The 24,164-nt window shown below is 37.4% G+C and overlaps 1 protein-coding gene across 4 annotated transcripts in view; it reads left to right on the top strand.

Annotated features, from left to right (window-relative positions):
* The first annotated feature begins 309 nt into the window (after positions 1-309).
* Positions 310-24,164, top strand: part of FAM169A (family with sequence similarity 169 member A) — a 60,525-nt gene continuing 36,670 nt past the window's right edge. For 2 of the 4 annotated variants that reach the window (XM_059916583.1, XM_059916581.1), the window contains exons 1-5: positions 593-929; positions 18,806-18,940; positions 19,998-20,097; positions 20,411-20,496; positions 22,612-22,783. In XM_059916583.1, the coding sequence (XP_059772566.1) occupies positions 18,809-18,940; positions 19,998-20,097; positions 20,411-20,496; positions 22,612-22,783 (490 nt within the window). In that variant the 5' untranslated portion in view covers positions 593-929; positions 18,806-18,808. Of the gene's footprint in view, positions 405-592; positions 930-18,805; positions 18,941-19,997; positions 20,098-20,410; positions 20,497-22,611; positions 22,784-24,164 lie in introns of those variants that run through there. The other 2 variants (XM_059916582.1, XM_059916584.1) reach the window with 2 other exon arrangements.

The following is a 24,164-nucleotide window of genomic DNA, read 5'->3' as shown; positions in this document are numbered from 1 at the left end:
GGCGGCGGCCGCGTGGCGCCCTCCGGCCGGCCGAGCCCGCACCTGCCCGGCGCCCGCCTAACCAGCGAGCCCGGCGGGAGGCAGGGCGGCGTCCCGGGCGCCGAGGAGGGGCCGCGCGGCGCGGGCGGGCGGGGGGGTTCGCGGTGGGCGCGGGCGCCGCGCGTCTGCAAAGGCTGGAGGCGCTGCGGCGCGAGTGCGTCACGCTGGCGGAGGGCACGGTGGGCTGCGGCCGACCCGCCGACCAGGAGCCGGGCGTCCCGGGCGAGGGGCGGGCGGCTGTACCGGCCCCGGCAGCCGCGAGCGGCGCGGCCCGGGCCCGGCCTGGGGTCGCCAGAGAGCCGCCGCCGGCTTCATTCATTCCCGCGGCTCCGCCTCCTTTCCCGAGCTCCGGCGGCGAGTCCGAGGTGAGTGCGCGGCCCGTCCCGGGCGGGGGCCGCGGGCCCAGGCCGAGGCTGCCCGGTCGGGCCTCGCGCCCCGCCGGCCCCGCACCCGCGGCCCCGCACCCCCGCGCGCGGGCGGTGACGCGCACCACGAGCTGCGGGCCGCCCCGAGGACTCGGGCGCGGCGCAGGCCCACGCCGGCCACCCGGGCCCGGGGCGCGCGTCCAGCTGCGGGCGACTAGCCTGCTCCCCCGAGGGGCGTGTGGCGCGCCCCAGGTGCGCCGGCCTCCGCGCCAGCGCCACCATTTTGTGTGAGGGAATGCCTCCTCCTTCCTCCGCCCGCCGCCGCCCGCTCCCCGGCTGCTGCTTGCTGTGCCCCCTCTACTCCCCTCCCCTCCCACCTCTCCCACCTGGAGCCTGTCCGCCCGGATCGGTCGCCTCGGCGTGGGGGAAGCGGACCTGGTGGCTGGTGGGGCGGAAGCGTTTGGACTCGGGTTCAGCCACGGATGCTCTGACCGCCTCTCTTACCTTTAACCGCTTTTGAAATAGGTATTGTATGGATTCCGTTCTAGAATGTAGGTCATTACAATTTTGTTCTAATTCTTAGCTGCCCATTATGCTGCCAATTTTTCGAGGCCTGTGCCCTAGGAAATCAGTGGGTGAAGCTTTGGATTGTTTGTGGCTCAGGGATCTGGATTACATTTACTCCCATTATCGCCCTTTGGGAGACGGGGTGAAGTATCTCACTGGCTTTTCAGCTTCTGGAAGGTGTATGAGTGTCTTACCTGGAGTAGATTCTAAAATAACCACTACCCCTTCCTCCTTTGGGATATCGTTTCGAAACCTCAATGAAAACGCTCTCGTGTGAGGATTTTGAGGGGGGTAGGGACAGGTTGCTAAAAGACTACCCAAAGGAAAAGTTGTGATTTAGAACTGTTACACCTTCCGTCATTTTCACGGTTCCAGAGAATTTGGTAGTTCTTGTTTTAACTTGTCTCCTCGCAAATATACGTACGTACCTAGTAGATTATACTTCCGTCATCTGTATTTTATCACTGCATCACAGACAGGGATTAAAGTCTGGAATGGTGGCAGTTGCATAATACACACATTTGGGCCCTGGAGGGAATTCACTAAAATGGATCTGGGTTTGATGTGCCTTGTATCGTCTGCTTGCATTTATGTATGTATGTACAAAAGATGTACAGGTTATTTTTGCAAACTGTATTTTGCTTTTCTCCTTCAAGAGGAACGATTTTTAGTGACTAACATGGACAAGATTAAGTTTTTGGTATGTGGATGAGACTAAGTTTTTGGTTTTTGAAAACGTTTGCTTGTTTGTTGTTTGGTTTTTCTGGTGGGGGGAGCCCAGGGAATGTGGTGGTGAGAGGAACCTGGGAAAAGTCCATTTGTGATAAGACTTCCAGTACAAATAAAGGTAAACTATCACAGCCTTTCACGGAAAGCTTGTAGCTGTCACAGTGAACTCCTCTCTTTGAATTTATGATGAGGATTGGCTTAGGGAATTTATCTTATATGAGTAGCAACATTGGTCTGCTGCTTGAGTGATTATAACCTAAGATGCTATACCTGTGGATTTTAGGTTCTAACAAGTTCCAAATGAGACTGACCTTTGAAATAGTATTCGAATCATTACAACTGGTATCGTTTCTCTAATCAAAGATACAATATATGTCAAACAAAAGGCTTAACTTTGATTTGGAGAAAACAAAATATTTTATAGTTAGATGCTTTTGAGAGTCATCCTCTTTATTAAATTGCTCTAAACTTTTTTTCGGATTAGTTGAAGACTCTTTCACTTAGTATCTCTGCAAACACATGATTCCATATCATGTACCATCCCTAGCAGAAGTATCATGCCACTCCTTAATGACATGTTCTGTGGGAAGAATTATGGAGGTGAAAGGGACCTTGGACATTAGGAGATGAACTGAGAGATGTCTTGTTTCAGAGAACTTAATGAAGTAAAGATTGCCTGCTAAGGATTGCCTGTGCCCTGACTGGACCTGTGCTAGGTCCCGAGGGATTGAGATTGTTCCTGCTGGCAAGTTCAACACGTAGTCAAACACAATCCCTATATCTTTACACTGATTCTCTTAATATACCTGTCAGAGAGGTTCACTGAATTGGTACTATTGTATTTAATTAACCTGAGTTTGGAAGTGATCTTGGTGTGCTTCTTTATCTTTAATGTGGCTTGAGATTTTGAGCATTACTATACCAATGGTTGAGAAATTGAAAAGAGAAAAAAAACCTCTAACATTTTTCTACTTATCTCCTACCTAACTAACCCTTTTTAAGCCATCTGTGTGTGTTAGGTTCAGTCATATGCCTAAGATTTACTTTTTAGAGTTAATTAGAATACAAAAGGATTGAGTATTCGGGCAGGTTTTCAAAAAATATCAAGGATTCTGTAGAAAGGATCGTTGGTTGGGTAGGAAGTTAAACAAGACTTTCATGTTTATTCCCATTTCTAAGATTTTATTATTCTAAATTGAAAAAAAGAATCGCACGATTATTGTGTTTACAGTGATTTTCTTTTCACACACCATTAGGCTTCTGATCCTTTGTATGTTTAACCCTGAAATTAAAGTACTAAATTTGGCATGCTTCATCGGTAGTAGGGGTATTTCACAGTTCTTTAGTACAGCAACAACAAAATTACTCAAGGTTGTATTTATTAAGGAGGAGGTGTGATGATTTAAAGATAATCTGGGAACAGCTGATAATTATTAGACTCATTGAATTTTAGAGCTGGTATATGAAACCTTAAGGTTTATCTGCTCTGTAGGAGGGATCTACTCATCTAGTCCAACCTATTTTTTGGGCCAGAAAGTTTGTGACTTAGCACATACTTTTAAAAAAAAAAAGCATGATTTTAGTTACCAGCTGCTCCAATGAGATGTTAGTTTTAGGTTACACCAAAGGTAGCTTTCATGTATTCAGCAAACACTGAGTGTCTTTATGTTATGGACCACAAAACCAAATAGACCCCACCCTCATGGTGTTTATAGTTTAGTGAAGTATTGTGTATTAAAATTCCTTAAAATCTAAATGCACAAAGATTTTTGGAAATATGTATAGGGAACAAATCAACTTAATAAATTGTATCTTTAAGAATGCGCCAGACTGCATGTTGGGGGACCCCTGCATTTATGGATTGTGCAGAGGAGAGAGAGGGTTCAGTTGCTGAAAGAAACTGAGGGAAAGAAGCTAAAAAACAAAATTGAGAGAGAGTGTTGTCCAACGAAGGAGGGAAACTTTTAAGTGGCAGAAAATAGTCAGTTGGGTCTGGTCTGTCATAAGGACAAGAGGGGTGAGAATGAAAATAATCCCTTGAATTTGGGAATTGAGAGGTTATTGGAGGCCTTAAGAGAAGTAATATAAGTATAGCGATAAGGGGAGAAGCCAATTTGAGAGTGAATAGCCGTGGAGAAAAAGTCAGTGAGCTTGACTCTTTGTTGTACAATGATTGATAAAGTAATAAACTGTACTGATAAGGAACTTTTTAGTCTGAAGTCCTTTTTTTTTTTTTTTTTTTTACTTTTTGGCCACATGGCAAGGCATGTGGAATCTTAGTTCCCACCAGGGATCAATCCCGAGCCCCCTGCAGTGGAAGCGCGGAGTCTTAACCGCTGGACCACCGGGGAAGTCCCTCTAAAGTCTTATACATATTAACAATGCTTTCAGGTTTAGATCTGCCAGCCCCTGATATATCAGATGAAGTTATTCTGATTCTTAAGTTAACAGTAGTTATTATTCAGAGGCAGTATAATTCCACAATTTAAACCAAATAGACGTAAGTTTGAACCCTGGCTTTATAAAAGACTAGTTATAACAGAGCTTATCTCAAAATGTTGGCAGAGGTAAATGTGATAATGTTCCTAAAGGTGAGCTACAACTAATGTTATCATCAATGAGATTAGGATAGTTTTTGTTTTTGTTTTTTTTGGTATCTAGTTCAGTGTTTCTAATCTTTTTCTCCGTTTTATTATCTTCTCCCCACCTCGTGCCATGTACAGCACTTTTTTGAGGTACATTTCAAAGCACTGCTTTACTTTTTCATTTTTAAAATTGTGATTTCTCTACCACTTGTCAGAGCTTTTGCTTTAACTGAGATAAAGTATAACCAAAATGAGTTGAGTTGGTAGAATTCTAGTTAAAACCAAGAAAATCTTTGGTTTTCATTATTTTGTGTATTATGTAGGGGAAATATGTGTTTTTTGAAAAATTCAAAGTAATTCATGTAGTCCCCTTTATAGCTTTTGTGGATCCCAGACTAAGAATCTGTTTTCTATTAATTACTTACTCATATGAGTGGAAAATAGAGCTATATTTAGCAAAAAACAACCACATGTTAGAAGCCTTGATATTTAGCTTTGTAAGTTAATGCATATCTAAAAGTCCTTGAAATTAATTTCAAGGCTGAGGAGATTTCTTGATAAAATTTTCTAAACCGTGAAAAAAGAAATTGAAGTGATTCTGAGTAAATTTTGTTTGGAGAATACTAACTTTTTGTATCTGAGTAGCTTCTCAGAATGGCGACAACAACAACAAAAAGCATAGTTTTATTTTATAAAATGATTCATATGATTTTACAATTTCATACACAAATAACCAGTCAACTGAAGTCTAGAAGCTCTTGGCTCTCCTTTCTAGAACTGGCTCACGGATGTTCTTGTGCCTTTATTTACAACGGGGCAGAGAGATGTTACTCCAACCAGAGTTGGACTGTATCAGCTGTCACTAACAGTACTCTTTGATCAGCTAATTGGTTGGTCTGTGTTTTCATGCGGCGTGATACATTTGTGGGTAGAATTTATTGTTGGGAAGGCACATTTCTTTTACTCTTTAGAGATATGTTGAAAAAGTCTAAGTTTTCACCTGCGTATTGACTCTTCAAATATTTGAAGGGAACTTTCTTGCCTCCCTTCCAAGACTTCTCCACCAAGACATGCCCTCACTGATTTCTCCCAATTCCTGTTCCTCATCTACTGTACCGTGGATTCCAGATCCTTTGCCATCCTGGTTGTTTTCCACTGGAGGCATTCCAGTTTTTCAGTGTAGTTTTCTTAAAATGTGGATGTTCATTGTCTGATGCATGAAGAGGGCAGGGATTATTTTCCATCTCTGCATCTGGACAGTCAGAACCCTAATAATGATGCCCTATGATGGGGTCATTTTGCTTTAGCTTAAAAAAAAAAAAAAACTTGCTCATAATTCATATTGAGTCTAGTACCAACTGAATCTCAAGCAATGGATAATAAAAAACTGTAATTTCGGTTTTTTCCCTTAGCTCTATTTTGTAGTAATTTGTTAAAGAAATATTTGGTAAGCATTTTACTTTGTCAGCTTTTAAGTTTCCCTTTTATTTTAGAACAGTTGGCTTTGTATTTATTGTGTAGTAAACATTTAAAAATTCTGACGAAGATGGATCATAGTGATTAGAACAAGTATCTAAAGTCTGAAGAGAGGATACTGCAAGATTTTAAAAAAATCTAACACTTAAAGAGTGCCTGAACAATATGCTTGATATATTCTATGATAACTGTATGATTAGATACATTATGGGTTATAGTGACCTTTTGTCTTGACCTGGGAACCTGGTTAAATCCAGGTTCTGGAGAGAGATTGCCTAGGTTTAGAGACTGACTCTGCCGCTTACTAGCTGTGTGAACTTGGGCAACTTACTTAACCTTTTCACACCTGAGGCTCCTCGTTGGAAGAATGTATGAATACCTGCCTCATAGGGTCATTTTGAGGAATAAGTGATATAGTATGTGTAGAGTGTTGAACATAATGCCTCGTGCGAGGTAAGCAAGCAATGAATGATCTTTCATCATCAGAAAACATTTTGAATTATAAAAAATGGTTATAAATGAATTTGATGATACCACCCCTTTGTAAATTATTTCCTATCTTCGTTCTCTAAGTAATCAAACATAGACACCTAAGTTACTAGTTAGAAAGGACATCAGAGATCATTTGATTCATCCCTACTTTTTATATGTTTGGAAAAATGGATTATGCTTCTTTGGAGTTCTGAGCCTGGTAGAATAGACGAAGAAAAGTAAATCACACTCTCACGTGATAACTATGTTAAAGGAAGTATGCACAAGGAACTTACGAGAAACTCATGAGTTTCTCAACTTGTCTGCCTTCATTTCTACCTATTAATCCCTCCTACACACAGCTGCTAGATAAATTGTCTTAAAGCATAGCCTTGGATGTCTCTTTTCTGCTCAGGATCTTTAAATTGCCTCCTTCTGTGTGTCAAATAAAGTCCGAACTCTTTAGTCTGGTATTCTTGGCCTGTTATGTTCTATACTCAACTTATTTTCCTAGTGTATCTACCACTACTTCTTTTTATATACCTTAACTCTGTTGGTGAATCCAACTACTTGCCATTCTCAGTATGCTTTCTGGCTTCCATTTAGCATTCCCATCTTCTTAGAGGGTCTTCCTTTCTTATTTTCTTTTTTTTTTTTAAATTAATTTTTACTGGAGTATAGTTGCTTTACTAGAGGGTCTTCTGTCTCTGCCTGTTGAGAGACTATCTATTGCTTTTCCTTTAGCAGCAGAACTTCACGTGTTTCATCTGTGGCAGCTCTTGCTCCTAGCACCAGTGTGTGGTTTATTTATACAAACCTTTGTTCAGTCATTCATTTATGTAGTGAATATGTATTGAAGCCAGAGAGGAAGGCTACTACTATCTCTTTTTTTTCCCCTGGGACTGCTGCCGGTGAAAGGTAAGAAAACAATTTCACTTGACCTGGGTAAGCATACACACCTGAGTTTGCACGAGGATTGCAAGAGCAGGTGTATGGGGCCATGAGTCTTACGTGCAGAGTTGGAGAAGCCTGGAAGGGAGAGCGGAATGGTTAGCCTGTGGGTTGGAGGCTGCTGTTTTTCCAAGTTGGGGTGATACTCTGCAGATAGCAGCAACCCTTGGTTACACTTATTTGTTGTGCAGTGAAAATATTAGGGAATGGGGTGGGGTGGTTTTGGTGGTGGTGATTGTGACTCAGCAGAATATTTCATAAACCATATGCCAAAATTAAGCACCAAGTTTTGTTTTGTTTTTGCTTTTTGTTCTATTTCCTTTAAAATGAAAATATCCATCTTCGTGGTTCTAAATGAGACAAAGCTGTGATATTTTATGTTAAAGATATCTGCAACAATGTGCATGTTGTTTGGACTTCTGTTTTTAAAAATTGCCTGTGTCCTTGAGGTTTCCTACCAAACTCCTGTTAACTTTAAGCACTATAACATCAGACCTATTACATGGTAAAGAAACCAGGTTAAAAAAAAATAAATTTAGATTGTCTAATGTTGAAATGAAGGACAAAACTTTATGGTGTATTCATTTAAGTAGTTCTTATTTTGCCCTTCCTGATGTTTGTAGACTGCTCCTGTGAGATAAACAGTGTTCAGTAAGCTGGGTCATGAAGGGCTAGAGTAGCTGACATGTTCTAGAGGCACATGTATTCTGTAGTACTATATGTAGTCAGTCAAGTGGAAGCTTCAGTTATAAGGGCTTTTTTTTTTTTATTTTGTGTAACTTAAAAAAATTTTTTTTTAACATCTTTATTGGAGTACAATTGCTTTACAATGGTGTGTTAGTTTCTGCTTTATAACAGAGTGAATCAGCTATACATATATCCCCATATCTCCTCCCTCTTGCGTCTCCCTCCCACCCTCCCTATCCCACCCCTCTAGGTGGTCACAAAGCACCAAGCTGATCTCCCTGTGCCATGCGGCTGCTTCCCACTAGCTATCTATTTTACATTTGGTAGTGTATATATGTCCATGCCACTCTCTCACTTCGTCCCACACTTCGTCCCAGCTTACCCTTCCCCCTCCCTGTGTCCTCAAGTCCATTCTCTACGTCTGTGTCTTTATTCCTGTCCTGCCCCTAGGTTCTTCAGAAACATTTTTTTTTTTAATTCCATATATATGTGTTAGCATACGGTATTTATTTTTCTCTTTCTGACTTACTTCACTCTGTATGACAGTCTCTAGGTCCAGCCACGACTCTACAAATGACTCAATTTCGTTCCTTTTTATGGCTGAGTAATATTCCATTGTATATATGTGCCACATCTTTTTATCCATTCATATGTCGATGGACACTTAGGTTGCTTCCATGTCCTGGTTATTGTAGAGCCGCAATGAACATTGTGGTACATGACCCTTTTTGAATTACGGTTTTCTCAGGGTATATGCCCAGTAGTGGAAATATCACCTATTAATTTATTGTTAGGCTTTTGCATATGTATCTGAGGAGTGTAAATAGCTCTCTATATCTTGCTGCAAGTGTATATGTAGTTAGAAAAGGGTTTAGCATCCATTCCTGGGTGTGGTCATTTAGTATTTGTGTTCTGACTCATTTTGCCTAGGAGTCTCATTTCAGCCCTATGAGCCCTGTTTTGCCTCCCCAAGGTAGAACCCCCATATCAAATTCTGTCTCCCTTGGAGGTTGGATGCAGGCACGTAACCTAAATTTTGTCAATCAGATGCATCCAAGAGAGACTGCACTACAAAAGCGATTGAGGAAGGGGCTCTATATGGAATCTCCTTTCTTCCCGGCATGTCTCTTCCCTTGGGTCCCTCCTTCCTCCTTCATCAAGAATAACTACTGTTAACAATAACAATATAATGTATGCCCTTCCACATCATCTTCTGTATAAACATGTAAGTATATACCAGTATTTTTCATAAATTAGTTTTAAAAGTACATGCAATAGGCTTTTAAAAAAAAATTAAGAGTTGAGCATTTTTGGTGTTTGTCCTGTTTTATGAATTGTCCATGCCACTTGCTTATTTGCATCTTAGTTTAAAAACCATTGTATTTGTATTAAGCAGCCTAACTCTTGCGGGTCATATTGGTTACATAACGTTTGCCTCTGAATTTTTTGTTTTTAGATGTGAAAATTTTAATATGTATTCAAAGTTATTAGTTTTACCCTTGCAATTTAGTCCTTCCTCAGAGTTCCTTTTTCTCTATCTGTTCAAGTAATTTGCCTATGGTCACACAGCTAGTAATCCTGGCAGTTTGGCTCAAGAGCACACTCCCTTAACTAGTATTCTACATATTCCACCTTTGACGTGTACAAAATTCTATGACATATGACTGGATTTTGCTTTTGTAAGCCCTAAAACATACCAGATACCCAATACCTTCATCTTTAAATGATTTCTTAGATCTAGGACCATTTTTCTGGATATGGAGAGGAGTTAAACCTTTAGAAAGAAAACTGTTAAGATTTCTCTTGATATGTATAAGCAATCTTATACCATCTTAGGGTCCTAAGGCTCTGTGCTTTCAGACATAGCGTGGTAACTAAAAGGATAGGCCTCACAGCTAGACTGCCTGGGTTCAAATTCTAGCTTTGCCACTTACTATAGTGTGCCTTGAACAAGTTACTCTGCTGCTATGTGTTTTAATTTCCTCATCTGACAAATGAGATAATTAAATTATCCGCTTCATGGGTTTGGGATAAAAACTCTATCAGGGATACATGTGAAATGTTTCAAATAGAACCAGGTGTGTAGTCCACTGTTGGCTCAGTGATTATTACTTCAAAAGATGATTTTGTTTTCTACTTGAAATAAAAAGAGGTAACAGGTGTGAACCACATTTAACTTTCTGCCCCATTACCCATAAACTTGTAGGTAATCTTTACCTATATGTAATCAAATCTTTTTCCTCTCTCAGAAGATAGAAAAGGATTTCTGAGCAGTGTTGAGCCCACCTGAGAGTTGATAGTTGTAGTGGTCTGTTCAGTGGTTTCATTTTTGTCATACTTAAAAACTCAGCTCTAAGAGCAGAGAAGGATTAATCTAGGAATTAGGGCCTTGTGTGGGTAGGAGGGATAGAAGGATAAAAGGTGAGTAGGGGAGAGAGTTCAGTTGAGCTGATGTAGTACATGGGCTAGGTTCGTTAGGGAAGGTTATGATGTTAGAAAGAGACAAGGGAAGAATCAAGAGGAGAATCATAATAAGGTCCAGAAACAGGCCTTTTGTGTTAAAGGTTGAGAGCTTTGCGGATTATGTTGCTGGGACACCTAAGCTATTTTCGGTGTTGGGGGAACAATGAGGAGAGGTAGGATCATGCCTTGGATTGGTTGAGATAATTGTTTTTTCTCTAAGAACTCTTTCAGCTCTAAAATTTCCGTAATTTTTTGCTTCTTCTCCTCCTCCTAAAGCCCCCAAATAATAGCAATAATCTATAAGAATCTTGAAATTATTTAGGAACTAAAGTTAAAAAAATATATTTCCCTGTTTTAAGAGTATAGTTGATATCCAGTAATTAACCTTAAATAGGGAAAAAAATCACAATAATAGGAATATGGTTTTTAACTCTTACATTTTCTTTCTTGTTAAGAGCATTCATTCTTGCAAATAGATAATTTTTCAGGAAAAAGGGATGAAATTATTAAAAGATGGGTGTAAAATAGCTGGTGGGCATCTTAGAGTTCTTATGTAAGAGGTGTGAGCATTAATGTTTTTATACAGGTTATCCAGGATTAATCAGCATGCCATTTGCTTAATTTATAAATTAATTTGGACACTTTTTACACTTCATTGTCCATTCTGCGTAAATTTTTTGATGAGTTAGTTCACTTAAGGCGACATTAAGCTTTCTCATTCATGTAGAATCTAGTTAGGCCTTTTGGTTCATCTCATGGGCAGAGCATAAAGTACTTGACAGAATTTGATCTGACAGCTTTACAGTTATGTAACATAGAACAGAAGCTTAAAAACAACAAAAAAGAGAGAGAAGTGACTGATTTTTTTCACAGCAACCTATATTTCTCTCCAGAACCTTACTACCCTTCTCTTGCCTCCCTGAACTAGTGGAACCAGCTTAAGGTTAGTAATTTACACAGTCTTAAGTAACCGCTATTTTTTTAAATAAACAGTTATAAACATTTAGAGGTGAAAGGTCCTTAGGATTATCCTGTCCAGTTGCATCACATTACCAATGAGAATACAGAAGCCTAAAGAGGGTAAGTAACTCGCCTAGGGTCACAGAGCTGGTTAGCACAGCTGACCCGGGAATCAAGGTCACAGCATTTCAATGCGAGTACTTTTTCTGGTGTAATATGTGAATAGAATATTTAATAACAAGGTAATTATTGTGATATTTTGCAAAAGGAAGTTTCTTATAACCATGACAAAGACTATGATATTTGATTTTGCATATTGAGTAAAAATAATTATATTGGAATGTATATTTGATTGTCTGGATTCATATTCTTCTAGCTCCACTAGTGGTATGACATTGATCAAATCTTAATCTCTAAAGCTCCATTTCCTTATCTATAGAATGGGGCTGATAGAAGTGCCTCATTACGTATTACATGCCGCAGTCCCTTTAAAGTCTGGCGTGTGGTCATTTCTCAGTAAATGTTACCTGCTATTACCGATTTATAATAATTTCTAGTTCTTTCATCTTCTTTAAATACTAATTGGTGATTGTTTAGCCAATAAAATTTAGCACTGAGAATGACCAGTAATAAACGTAACAGATTTAAGGACAGATTTGAAAACACAAAAATATTTTAGAAGAGGTGTGTGTGTCTGGGCTTTTGGAATTGGGGAAACATTTTTTAATTTTTTTCATATTAAAAACTGATGCTGTAGTTGTTTTTAAACTATATTCAGAAATCACAACTTTAAAAAAAATAAATTTATTTTATTTACTTATTTTTGGCTGCATTGGGTCTTTGCTGCTGCACACGGGCTCTCTCAGTTGTGGTGAGCAGGGGCTACTCTTCTTTGCTGTGCGCGGGCTTCTCATTGAGGTGGCTTTTCTTGTTGCAGAGCATGGGCTCTAGGTGCGCGGGCTCAGTAGTTGTGGCTCGCGGGCTCTAGAGCGCAGGCTCAGTAGTAGTGGCACACAGGCTTAGTTGCTCCGCGGCACGTGGGATCTTCCCGGACCAGGGCTCGAACCTGTGTCCCCTGCATTGGCAGGCAAATTCTTAACCACTGCACCACCAGGGAAACCCCAGAAATCACAACTTTTAAGTTTGTTGGGAGATGCCCTGGAGGTGAGATGAGAGAGAAGACAGTGAAATAATTCCTTCTATAGTGAAGAAGAAATACATTCCTTTTAAACTAGCTTTGCTGCCACAAAAATGATGGATTTAAGGATTTGTTTAGTTATGCTTCCAAATCTCAAAAAAAAAGATTCAAAAAAAGTCCTTTAGATCAACAATATTAAAATCAAGTCAGATGTATCTGGAAATTGCCAGATTTCTAGTGCTCCAAGTCTAAAGTTTTTCACTATAAAATGTGCTCTTAAAGGGCCTTGAATGTGACGCAGTACCCAGTATTTTACTCTGTCTGTAGGATGGGCTTGGGTGTCAGATCCATGTCTGAATCTCAGGTTTGCCACCCGCTGTCCATGTGACTTTGGGGAAATGATTAACCTCTCCAAGGTGGTTTACTTTTCTATAAAATAAGAATATTAGTCGGGTCCACCACATATCTGCTACAAGCCTTGAATGAGGGTGAATGGCATTCATTTAGCACAGTTCTGACACATTCTGGCACTGAGTAAAAGTTAGTTGTTAAAAATCACAACCTCTAACTAAGTGAAGTTTTTTCCCTCCAGTAACGCTCTTTATGTAAATTTCAGAGCATTTAAATGATTGGATTTCAGGAAAATAGGATTGTTTCATTTTGTGTTTGTATATATAATCTTTAATAATAAAAATTAGCCCAGAAGAGATTATTTTTCTATTTAAAAACCACAATCTAAAAAGGTTTAAGAATGAAGGCTAATGACTTTCTCTTTTTACACATGAGTTTAGTCATGTTATACTTGCCTTTGATCTGTAGCAGTGTCTTCTTTTTAAATTTTTATTTATTTATTTTTATTTTCGGCTGTGATGGGTCTTTGTTGCTGCGTGCGGGCTTTCTCTTGTGGTGAGTGGGGGCTACTCTTCCTTGCGGTGCGCAGGCTTCTCATTGCGGTGGATTCTCTTGTTGCGGAGCACGGGCTCTAGGTGTGCAGGCTTCAGTAGTTGTGGCACTTGGGCTCAGTAGTTGTGGCTCGCAGGCTCTAGAGCGCAGGCTCAGTTGTGGCGCACCAGCTTAGTTGCTCTGCGGCATGTGGGTTCTTCCTGGACCAGGACTCAAACCCATGTCCCCTGCATTGGCAGGCGGATTCTTAACCACTGCGCCACCAGGGAAGTCCCTAAGAAAGTTAATTTAGTAATAGATTAAAGAAACCAATCCCCCATAAACTTGCTATCCTGTCAGTCTCTTCCTTGTGGGTCCATTTTGTATTCTTTGTCTAGAATACTGTATTATTTTTATGTGATTGTAATCAACTATGCTTTTGTAGACCAAGTTTTTGGCAGCAATCTTCAAATATTAATTTACATTTTATCCTTTAAAACATGATTACTCTTAGCAAATGAAAATTTTAAATGTTTCATTCATACCTTGTTTGGTAGCTAATATTCTAGAGTCTTTTGAGTTGGTTTAAGAGGAATAGTTTTTTTGGGGGGCCGCGGCATGCGGGATCTTAGTCCCTCCCCCCCCTCAGGGATTGAACCTGCGCCTCCTGCAGTGGTAGCCCACTGGACCGCCAGGGAAGTCCTAGGAATACTTTTATATTAATCCTTTTTGAGCTTCTATAGTATATTAAATGTTTTTGAATGTTTTACTTGGATACAAAGCTGGGAGCTTGTCTACAAAAGAGCAAAAACAGTTACTAACATTCTTTTAACTAGTGTCCTCATAATGCTTCTTTCACCCACTATTGACCATTTGTTTCATGTTTTTAGTTTTGTCTAAATTTTAATCTTCACTACAATTGTTAGATCTGACTATAGAACATAATGTTGTATTTCCTTAGTTTGCTTTTCCATATTGACTTTGATAGAGATATAAAGATTTGCCACACTAACAAATAAGCGTCCTTCAATGCAGAGCTTTTTTATTTTATGATCCTTTTCTAACTATAACATCTTTTTTAGATAAGCTCCTGATGGTTCTCTCTTGAAATTCAGTCTTTTTTTTCCTCCTTTTTGTAAGTTGGCTGGAAGTTCTGTGGTATTGCTTTCATAAATCGTTCACAAATTTTTCTTGCTTTCTCCTTTTATTTAGACATTTACATTTACTAACAGATGGGCTGAATTTATGTGTTCTATTTCTAGGTTTTGATTTTTAAAAATTAAAAATCAGTGTAATTAAAATATATATATTTGTATGTATGTAAATTTATATATACAAATCAGGGCCCCAGTCATATGTATATCAAATTTTAAAGTTCTTAGCACCAAGATTTCAGATTACGGTAAAAAAGTAACTTCCTCTCATTATCATATCTTAGAAATTCATAAAAATATGTTTAACTGTGTATAACCATTACAATATATGTCTGTCCTGTCTTTTTTGTGTTTATCTCATATTTCCATTAGATTTTCAGTTTCTTGTCTACTAATACTTTTGTTGTGTTAAAATAGATTGATGAAGGTCACCTTCGAGAAAACTAACTTTTATTTTTTCAATTTATTTTCTCCTGCCTTTCCATTTATAAATTTTTAAAAAAATTAAAATTGAGGTTTTTGACAGATAGAGCTGTTCGGCTCTGTAATTTTTATTGTGGGTAAATACAAAGCAGGTAACTTTTAAGACAAGATAATCTTTACCAGCTTTATTTGTACCTCCTTTAAGAACTAGTAGATCAGTAGTTGACATAGATCATAAGTTTTTTTTTTTAAACTTTTTCTCATGGAAATTTTCAAGAATACACAAATCAGGATGCTCTCCACAATGCATTTGATCAATATGCCTCTTAAGTTTCTTTTAATTTACATTAGTTTCCACTCTTTTCTTTAAACTCTATTCTGTATATATATTGAAGAAACTGAGTTATTCTAAATTTGGCCGGCCGCATACTTTAAACATCATTTCACATGTTTGTCTAATGGCTTAGGTAGATTTGGATCCAATTTTCCTGTTGCATTACATCAAACTACGTACAATATCTGCTTGTCTTACTTTTAGTAAGATTGATAAGTCTGGGTATGCAGGCCTATCACAGAGGAGTGCATTTTTAAAAAAACATAAATCAATGAAGCATTATTAAATATTGTATACCTTGGAAAAAAACAGAAGTGAGTGCATATATCTACCGAAATATTCCTGCAGCAATGCTCATGGCAGCCCAAATGCCCATCAGCAGTAGATTGGTAAATAAACTGTATATGTGTATTGTGGAATACTACATAGCAATAAAAGGGAACAAATTAAATGATAGATGCAGCACCGCTTATGTTTCTCACAGAAATAATGTTGAGTGAAAAGAGTTGACGCAGTAGAGAGCATACTGTATGATTTCAGATATCAGAAGTTAAAAAATACGCAAAATTAATTTCTCATTTAAACATATTGTAAGACCAGTGAAACATGCTGCCTATTAAAAAGTGCTTCTTTCTCCCATTGATTGAAATAGCTCCATAATCATATACTCAATTTCTATAGGCATTAGGGTATATTTCTTTATCTTGCTCCATTGGTCTGTCTATTTATATGCCTGTATAGCATAGAAGTTTTATATGTGCTTGTATCATAGAAGTTTTATAACATGCTTTAATATCTTAGAGGGTTTGAACTTTTCTCCAATCATTGCTCTGCCTTTTTAGGATTTTTCTAGCTATTCTTATTCATTCTTTCAAATTCACTTTATAATCAACTTGTCTTGCTTCAGGAAACAATAATCCTGAAGATGTTTTCATTAGGATTGCATTAAATTAACAGATTATTTTAGAGGAAACTGCTACCTTAATGATGCAGAATCTTCCTTTCCAAGAACGTGGTTTGTCTTCCCTGTTGTTCACTTTGTTTCCTTCAGGCATGCTGTTTTATAGTTTTCCTTATATAAGTTTTATTTTGTTTATTGTTAAATTTAAGTCTATTTTTATCTTTGCCATTGTAAATGGGGTTGTCTTTTCTATTTTTACTTCATTTTTTTTCCATTTATTATTTCTCCTGACTGATTATTATTATATATATGAGGGCTTGATTTCTGTATGTAATTTTATGTCCTACCATTTTACTACGTTTTCTTATTGTTTGGAATAATTTTTCCATTGATTCGTTTGGGTTTTTCAATTAAATGTATTATTTGCGAATTGAAGTTGAGATAGGCTCCCCTCGCCCCAAGCCATGCACATCCCCAATTGTTATACCTCTAATTGCTTTCTCTTTTCTAATTGCATTAGCAAGTACCTATCTAACGTTATTTATTAGTTAAGTCCTTATTTTTCTTGACTTTAGTGAAAAAGTCTTTAGAGTTTTCCCCATTAAGGTGCTGGCTTTTTTTTTTTTTTTTTTTTTGACAGCTGTATACATGAGAGATACAGTTTACTTACTGTAACATTTACCGATTACAGCTGTACAATTCCTTGTTTTTTTTAGTAAATTTATAGGGTTGTGCAGCCATCACTATGATGTAGTTGTAAACATTTCTATCATTCTGAAAAGTTCCATTGTGTCCTTTTACAGTGACTTTTATGTTGGGAGGTATATGAGGATATATTTGTATGTATGTGTGTTTATATCCTATACCTTATAAATATTTATTTTTACAATTTAAGGGATTATTCATTTTTTAAAATTGAAGTATAGTGGATTTACAATATTAGCTTCAGGTGTACAACACAGTGATACAATGTTTTTAGAGATTATACACCATTTAAAGTTATAAAATAATGGTTATATTTCCCTGTACTGAACAATATATCCTTGTAGCTTATTTTATACATAGTAGTTTGTACTTCTTAATCCCCTACCCTTGTCTTGCCCCTCTCTGTTTCTCTCTCCCCACTGGTAACAAACAGTTTGCTCTCTATATCTGTGAGTTTGTTTTGTTATATTCATTTATTTGTTTTATTTTTTAGATTCCACATAAAAGTAATAACATACAGTGTTTGTCTGACTTCTTTCACTAAGCATAATACCTTCTAGGTCTATCCATGTTGTTCTTTTTCTTTTATTCTTTAAAAGAAAAAATTTCATTCTTTTTTTAATGGCTGAGCAGTATTCCATTGTGTATATATTAACACATCTTCTTTATCCATTCATCTGTTGATGGACACTTAGTTTACTTCTGTATCTTAGCTATTGTAAGTAGTGCTGCTATGAACAGTGGGGTGCATGGATCTTTTTGAATTACTGTTTTTGTTTTCTTTGTATATACACCCAAGAGTGGAATTGCTGGATCATATGTTACTCCTATTTTTATTTTTTAAGTTTTTAAAAATTTTTTTTTTTTGGCCGTGCCGCGAGGCATGTGGGATCCTAGTTCCCCAACCAGGGATTGAACCCAGGCCTACGGCAGTGAAAGTGCCAAGTCCTAACCAGTGGACCACTAGGGAATTTCCTATTTTTTGTTTTTTGAGAAACTTCCATACTTTCTTCCACATTGGCTGCAGCAATTTACATTCCCACCAACAGTGTTCAAGGGTTCCCTTTTTTCTACACCCTCTCCAACATTTGTTATTTGTGTTCTTTTTTGATGATAACCATTCTGACAGGTGTGAGCTAATATCTCATTGTGGTTTTGGCTTGCATTTCTCTGATGATTAACGATGTGGAGCATCTTTTCATGTGCCTGTTGGCCGTCTGTATGTCTTCTTTGGAAAAATGACTATTCAGGTCTTCCGCCCATGTTTTAATTGGTTGTTTTTTTTGATATTGAGTTGTATGAGCTGTTTATATATTTTGGATATTAACCCCTTATTAGTCATATCATTTGCAAATATTTTCTCCCATTCAGTAGGTTGTCTTTGAATTTTGTTGATGGTTTTCTTTGCAGTGAAAAAACTTTTCAGTTTAATTAGATCCCATTTGTTTATTTTTGCTTTTGTTTCCTTTGCCCTAGTAGACAGATCCAAGAAAATATTTCTGCGGTTTATGTCAAAGAGTATTCTGTCTATGTTTTCTCCTAGGACTTTTATGGTTTGCAGTCTTACATTTAGGTCTTTAATCCATTTGGAGTTTATTTTTATAAATGGTGTGAGAAAAATGTTCTAATTTCATTCTTTTACATATAGTTGTTTGGTTTTCCCAGCACTACTTATTGAAGAGACTGTCTTTTGTCCATTGTATATTCTTGTCTCCTTTGTCATAGATTAATTGACAATAGGTGCATGGGCATTAATTCTTATTTCATTGCTTGTTTTTAATACAAGTGAGTGTTTAAGTTTTCTTTCTGACATACATTCAGATTAGCAGGCTTAAGTTGTAGTCTGTCTTGGCATAGTGAAAAAGAAGTCTCCTTACAATAAAATGCTGTGCTATTACAATAAGAAGTTTTTTCTCAGTACAGGAAGATAGCCTTTCATATTCTGAAACATTTTGTCCCATGTTGTTTGTTAAAGAGGATGGCATTCCCTGTGGATATGCTGGATAATTGCAGTCATGAGGAAATGGAAAATTCTGCTGAAGATTACATGTCAGATCTCAGGTGTGGGGACCCTGAAAATCCTGAATATTTTTCTCTTCTCAATATTACGGTAAGGCATCCTGCAGTGATTTATCAATCTTTTCAGTTGAGTTTATACATGAAATCAGTATCCTTTTATTATCTTTTGAAATGTTAACTAATCACTTTTGAAAATTGTATCAGAAGACTTTTGAGTAAAATGGATAAATATTGATTAGTTAGTACAGCAGCATGATCAAGTTTTAAAAAGACTAACTTTATAGGCAGTTGCTTATTATTTATATTGTGCCTTTAAAATTATATGTAAGTAGTTTGCTAGTTTTGCTAAGACTGATTACCATATTTGAGCTAACTCAATTAAGTCTACTTTAGATTTGGAAATTGTTGTTTTAGAAATTTTTTTAATAAAAAAAAATCAGCAAAACACTACATTACACATTTTTGTGTCACAAATCTTCCTTTTCCCAAAATATTAAAAGTTCTAATTAGTAAACTGAGATATATTTTGATAGATCATTAGACATGAAATTATTAGAATTCTAGTGTGAATTTGATGATAGGCAAATTCTCTAACCTCTTTAGGCCTCAGGTTTTTCTTCTGGAAGATGATGTTTATTTAAAGAATTCTTTAAAGTTTCTTCCAACATCAATATTTTGTAATTCTCTGAATGGCAATATTGTGTGTAAGTAGGGAATTAGTGTTGGATTAATGAAAGCATAAAAAATGTAAAATATTGCATATATCTCACTGGAAATATGAATTTACCCTAGTGGTTTTTACTAGAAAATGGAATTTTTTCCCCCTCAAGTGATCTAAATAACAGATGATAAAGTTTAACAACTTTATGGATCATATCATGCTTTTGTTTTTATTCATATGCGTAGCTAGAGCACAATAATATTTATTGAAATAGACTTTCATTTTTTCCCCCAAGTTAATAAAATTCCTGCAAAAGCGAAGTCTATCTGATTTCCCCCCTTTTTTTTTAAGACTAGAAATATCTCCTATGAAATGAAATTATATAATTAGCGTTAACGTACGTTTGAAATTTTGGTAGAAGCGTGGTGTTTTTGTCTGATGTTTTCTTACTGACTCTTCACTAATCTTTAATCAATTGTCATTTCAGATTCCTATTAGCCTGTCAAATGTAGGCTTTGTACCTCTCTATGGTGGAGATCAGACCCAGAAAGTTCTTGCTCTTTTTGCACCCGAGGACTCACTCACAGGTCTCTGTTTTGTTTAATATTTGTAAATTGAGGAATTCTTTTTTCAAACAATTAGAAATTTATTGAAAGATAGCTACATGAAGGAATTTTTAAAAAGAATACTTATTTCAAAATGTAAATTCAGGAAAATAAAATTCTCAGTTGCTTATAATTAAATGTTTAGTGAGTGAAATACAATAAAAATGGTAAAATGGGGCTGCCACATTGTATTGTAAACTATGGATATATTTAAGGGTATCCTTGAAAACCTTACCAAATAGTAATATCGTGTACTTTAAGACTTAAATGTTAACAATCATTTATTTTCTTTTAGCTGTGGCACTTTACCTTGCTGATCAGTGGTGGGCTATTGATGATATTGTGAAAACATCTGTCCCTTCTAGAGAGGGACTTAAGCAGGTAACAAGATCCTGTAATTTTAAAAGTGTTTAGGAGGCCATTTCACAATATGTTTCCCATAAACAGTGATAGTTTTTTGAAGTTATTGAGCTTTTCTCCATTTTAGTATACCACGTTATATTAAACCCTTAGAGTTCCATTGTCAACGGTGAAACTGGCACTTAGATTGGGCTTCCTTGATTTTATGTGAAAGTGTCTGAGAATTGGGGGAGGAAAAATGAGTACCTGTGGTTTAGTTAAGCTGTAGTTACCCATATCAACTTTAGCTTCTGATTTTTCTTTTTGGGTGGGAAAAAGCTTATTATCTCTGTGTGGTTGCTTAAGTTCTCTGTCTCTAGGAGAGACTGACCAGTAAACTTGCTTATCAGTAGGGCCATTTTGGGTGGTCTATTCAGTGTTCCAAACAGTGTAGTGGAAGGGAGGTCCTCAGTAGCATGCTGTAAAACTGGGTCCTTTATTCTGTCTTAGTCACCATTTTATCAGTTAGTTAAAAGAAGACATAGTTGACATACTTACCAATTCTGCATGCCACAGTGCTGAATGGGAGAACTAATCCATAAAGGCGGAACTAAGAAACAAAGAGAAAGATCTAACATGATGAAAATAAATTAGTGAGAAAGGTAAAGTAGTATCTATGGGTTCAAAAATTTAACTGTACTGTATACCATGAAGACCATACTAAAACAGCAGCACATATGAAAAAGATTGGGCTTTAGTTAATTATAAGTAAAATCAAGGAAAGCAAAAAAGCTAATAAAAACCTTAAGTTTATACAGAAAAGCCCCATTATCTTATCAATATCTTCGATGTTTATACCTGTAATATCTGCATGCCCAACATGAAGAGAAAAAAAAAATGTTAGGGATCTGAAGCAATTTGAAGGGAGAAGACTGAAATGGCAAGAGTACCCCAAATCATATTAGATTAGTCTTTTCCTCTGTTTAGCTTTGATAGGAAATTTAAGAGAATATCATGGCTGTCTTCAAATATTTGTAGACTATGTGATCCAGAATATCAAAGTATAGTCTTTGGGAAAGAGATTTCAGCTCAGTATCAGAAAGAATTTCATTCTGGTCAGAGCTGTTCAAGGAAGGCATGGGATACCCTGTAAGCTGGAGAGCTTTGTCATTTCATGTGATGTTTGGTATTGGAAATCCCTTATTGGGGAGGTTTTTGAGAGTAGTGTGTGTATGCCTAATGCTGTTTCTCTCCTCTCGCCTAATTAGAAGACATTCTTGTTTTTCTTTAAGGAGACTTGGGGTGGGGTGGGGGGGATAGATTTCACGGATAGACTCTTGTTTTTAGCAGTGACAGATGTCTATGGGGAAGACCCCACTGTTCAATGTCAGGCAATTGGTGAGGGTGTCCCTGTGACCGTGCAGCCCTGCCTGTAGGAAGTGAGGTTCTCTTTCCATTCTGTGATTGCCCCAAGTTTTGTTTTCATCAGACTGCCCTGGTGCCCCCGTCATTGCCCACCTGGTCTGGCAGAGGGGTATGTGTGTATGTGCGTAGGGGGAGACAGGTAGTCCTTATAGTTAGACAACAAAGACATGACTGTTATATGACCATTTTACCTAGAAAAGATGAGAGAGATCCCTTTCCCAAGAGCATAATTATGACTTTGCTCATCAAATGAGATAATCATTGTTTTTAAAGTCTTCAGGGCGTAACGCTAAGCTTTTTTCACTTTCTTTTCCTTCTTTCTTTCTTTTTTTTAAACGTGTAGGCTGGAATGGGGTGAAAAGAAGCACTAGAAATGGTGGGGGGCAGCAATTAGAGTTGGGGAGACCTGGGATCTGGGCAGCTGGAAGCAGAAAGAGAGCACTGACTGCTAACGTGGAGACGCTGGGGATTGGTATATTGGAAACCTGTTTTGCCTGTTTTAGAATTTTGCTGAGAGGCATTATTTCATGCATAATTTGTGTCCACAGAAATGGATTGTTCTTGGTATGAATGACTGGTCTCATCTTTGTGATAATAAAATGGTTTACAAATCATTCTGAATGTATTCAAAGTGCTTTGAATGTCAGTACAAGGTATGGAAGCAGGGAGCAAAGTAAACTGCATCTCTGAGTTGATGCTAACTGTTGTGCCTGGTGTCTCATCTCTTTGTAGGTGAGAACTCTTGGGGAGAGAGTGGTTCTGTATGTTCTGAATCGAATTATTTATAGAAAGCAGGAAATGGAGAGAAATGAGATCCCATTCCTGTGTCATAGCAGTACTGATTATGCTAAGATTCTGTGGAAGAAAGGAGAGGCCATTGGGTTTTATTCAGTTAAGCCTACAGGTGAGTCTTTAAAAGTTATTTAAAATATATATTATGTAAACCCACTTTTTGGACCCCAACTGTATCAATGTCCCTTTTAAATTAGTATCTAGAGTACAAATTGAGATGATTTTACTCTATTTCTTGGGAGTACTTTGATTCTATATAAGTGAGGATTGTTAGGAAAGTCTTGAAAAAAAATTAAACATTTGACAGAGTGGAAAATTTCTCCATTTATGTGGACAGAGAGTTGTATGTTGAGCCTCAGATTTGTCTTCTTTCCCTCTCATTTCCTTCCCTTTATTTAAAGGTCCTTGTTTTACTTTGATTCCTGCTGCTATCACTATTACTGGCTCGTTTTAAATCCCCTGTCTACCTGTGGACCAAATGCGTAGCCTTTTTCTTCTAGTGTAGCTGATTCAGCCTGATATAGTAAAGCAGCTAAAGCAAAGTACTTTAATATATTTAGAGAATCCAAACAGCTTTGAAATAGTCAGTCTTGTAAAGTTTGGATTTCTGATCCTAAGACCCAACTATACCCTTTTCCTGAAAGACTAGTGCAGCTTCATCTTGCTTTACCTGTTTTCCTGTTCATTCAGTTCCCTAGAGCTACTGGAGCCAGAAAAATCAAACCTGCTTACTCCATGTACACATATACCCCACACCTTACAACCACTACACAACAAAGGCAGCCTTGTTATGTATCTTGGCAAAAGACCTTTCACAGAGAGTACCTGTCTTTTTTATATTTCACACTTGCAAAATTTAGCTCTTGTGGTCAGATGCAGTCTAAAGATAATACCAAATTTCCTGCTAATTTGAAGGACAGTTGTGACTAATACCTTAATTGTATAATTAGTACACATTTATGATGAGAACATCCGTCATGATGAGTATGATGAATACATATAGTCAGTAAAAGGAAGGTCACTTTTTCTCAATAAAAAAACTGGGATCTATAGTTTTAAATGGTTTTGCTGTTTAGTAAATACTTTAACTCTCCCTTAATATGCTATTTTATTCTTGTATAAATTTGAAGTAGAACCAATAATTTATATAACTCCAGAAAGATATCATCATACAGAGGCAGAATAATAATGTTTGTTAAATGGAAGCTTAGTGCTGCATTGCATAAAAGGCATCACTTTATTGTTTTTAAAATGTTTTCATAAGTTTGGGGCTGGAATATGGTTTAATTACTTTATGCTTTATTTTATACAAGTAATTCCTATGGGAATTGGAGGCTTTTTGCTGCTCACGGTGGCTGCAGCGGGGTTTCCTACTTGAAACTAGCTCATAGACATTTGAAGTACATAAGAGTTTATGCTTTCTCATTTAGAGCATCTGTCGATGAAAGACATACAGTTAAGAAAGGGCATAGCATTCCCCCCTCAGTATTTCT

This window comes from Balaenoptera ricei, chromosome 3 (assembly GCF_028023285.1).
Source record: "Balaenoptera ricei isolate mBalRic1 chromosome 3, mBalRic1.hap2, whole genome shotgun sequence".
NCBI classification, from domain to species: domain Eukaryota; kingdom Metazoa; phylum Chordata; class Mammalia; order Artiodactyla; family Balaenopteridae; genus Balaenoptera; species Balaenoptera ricei.
The sequence above is the reverse complement of the archived record's forward strand: the minus strand, read 5'-3'. Positions and strand labels throughout refer to the sequence as shown.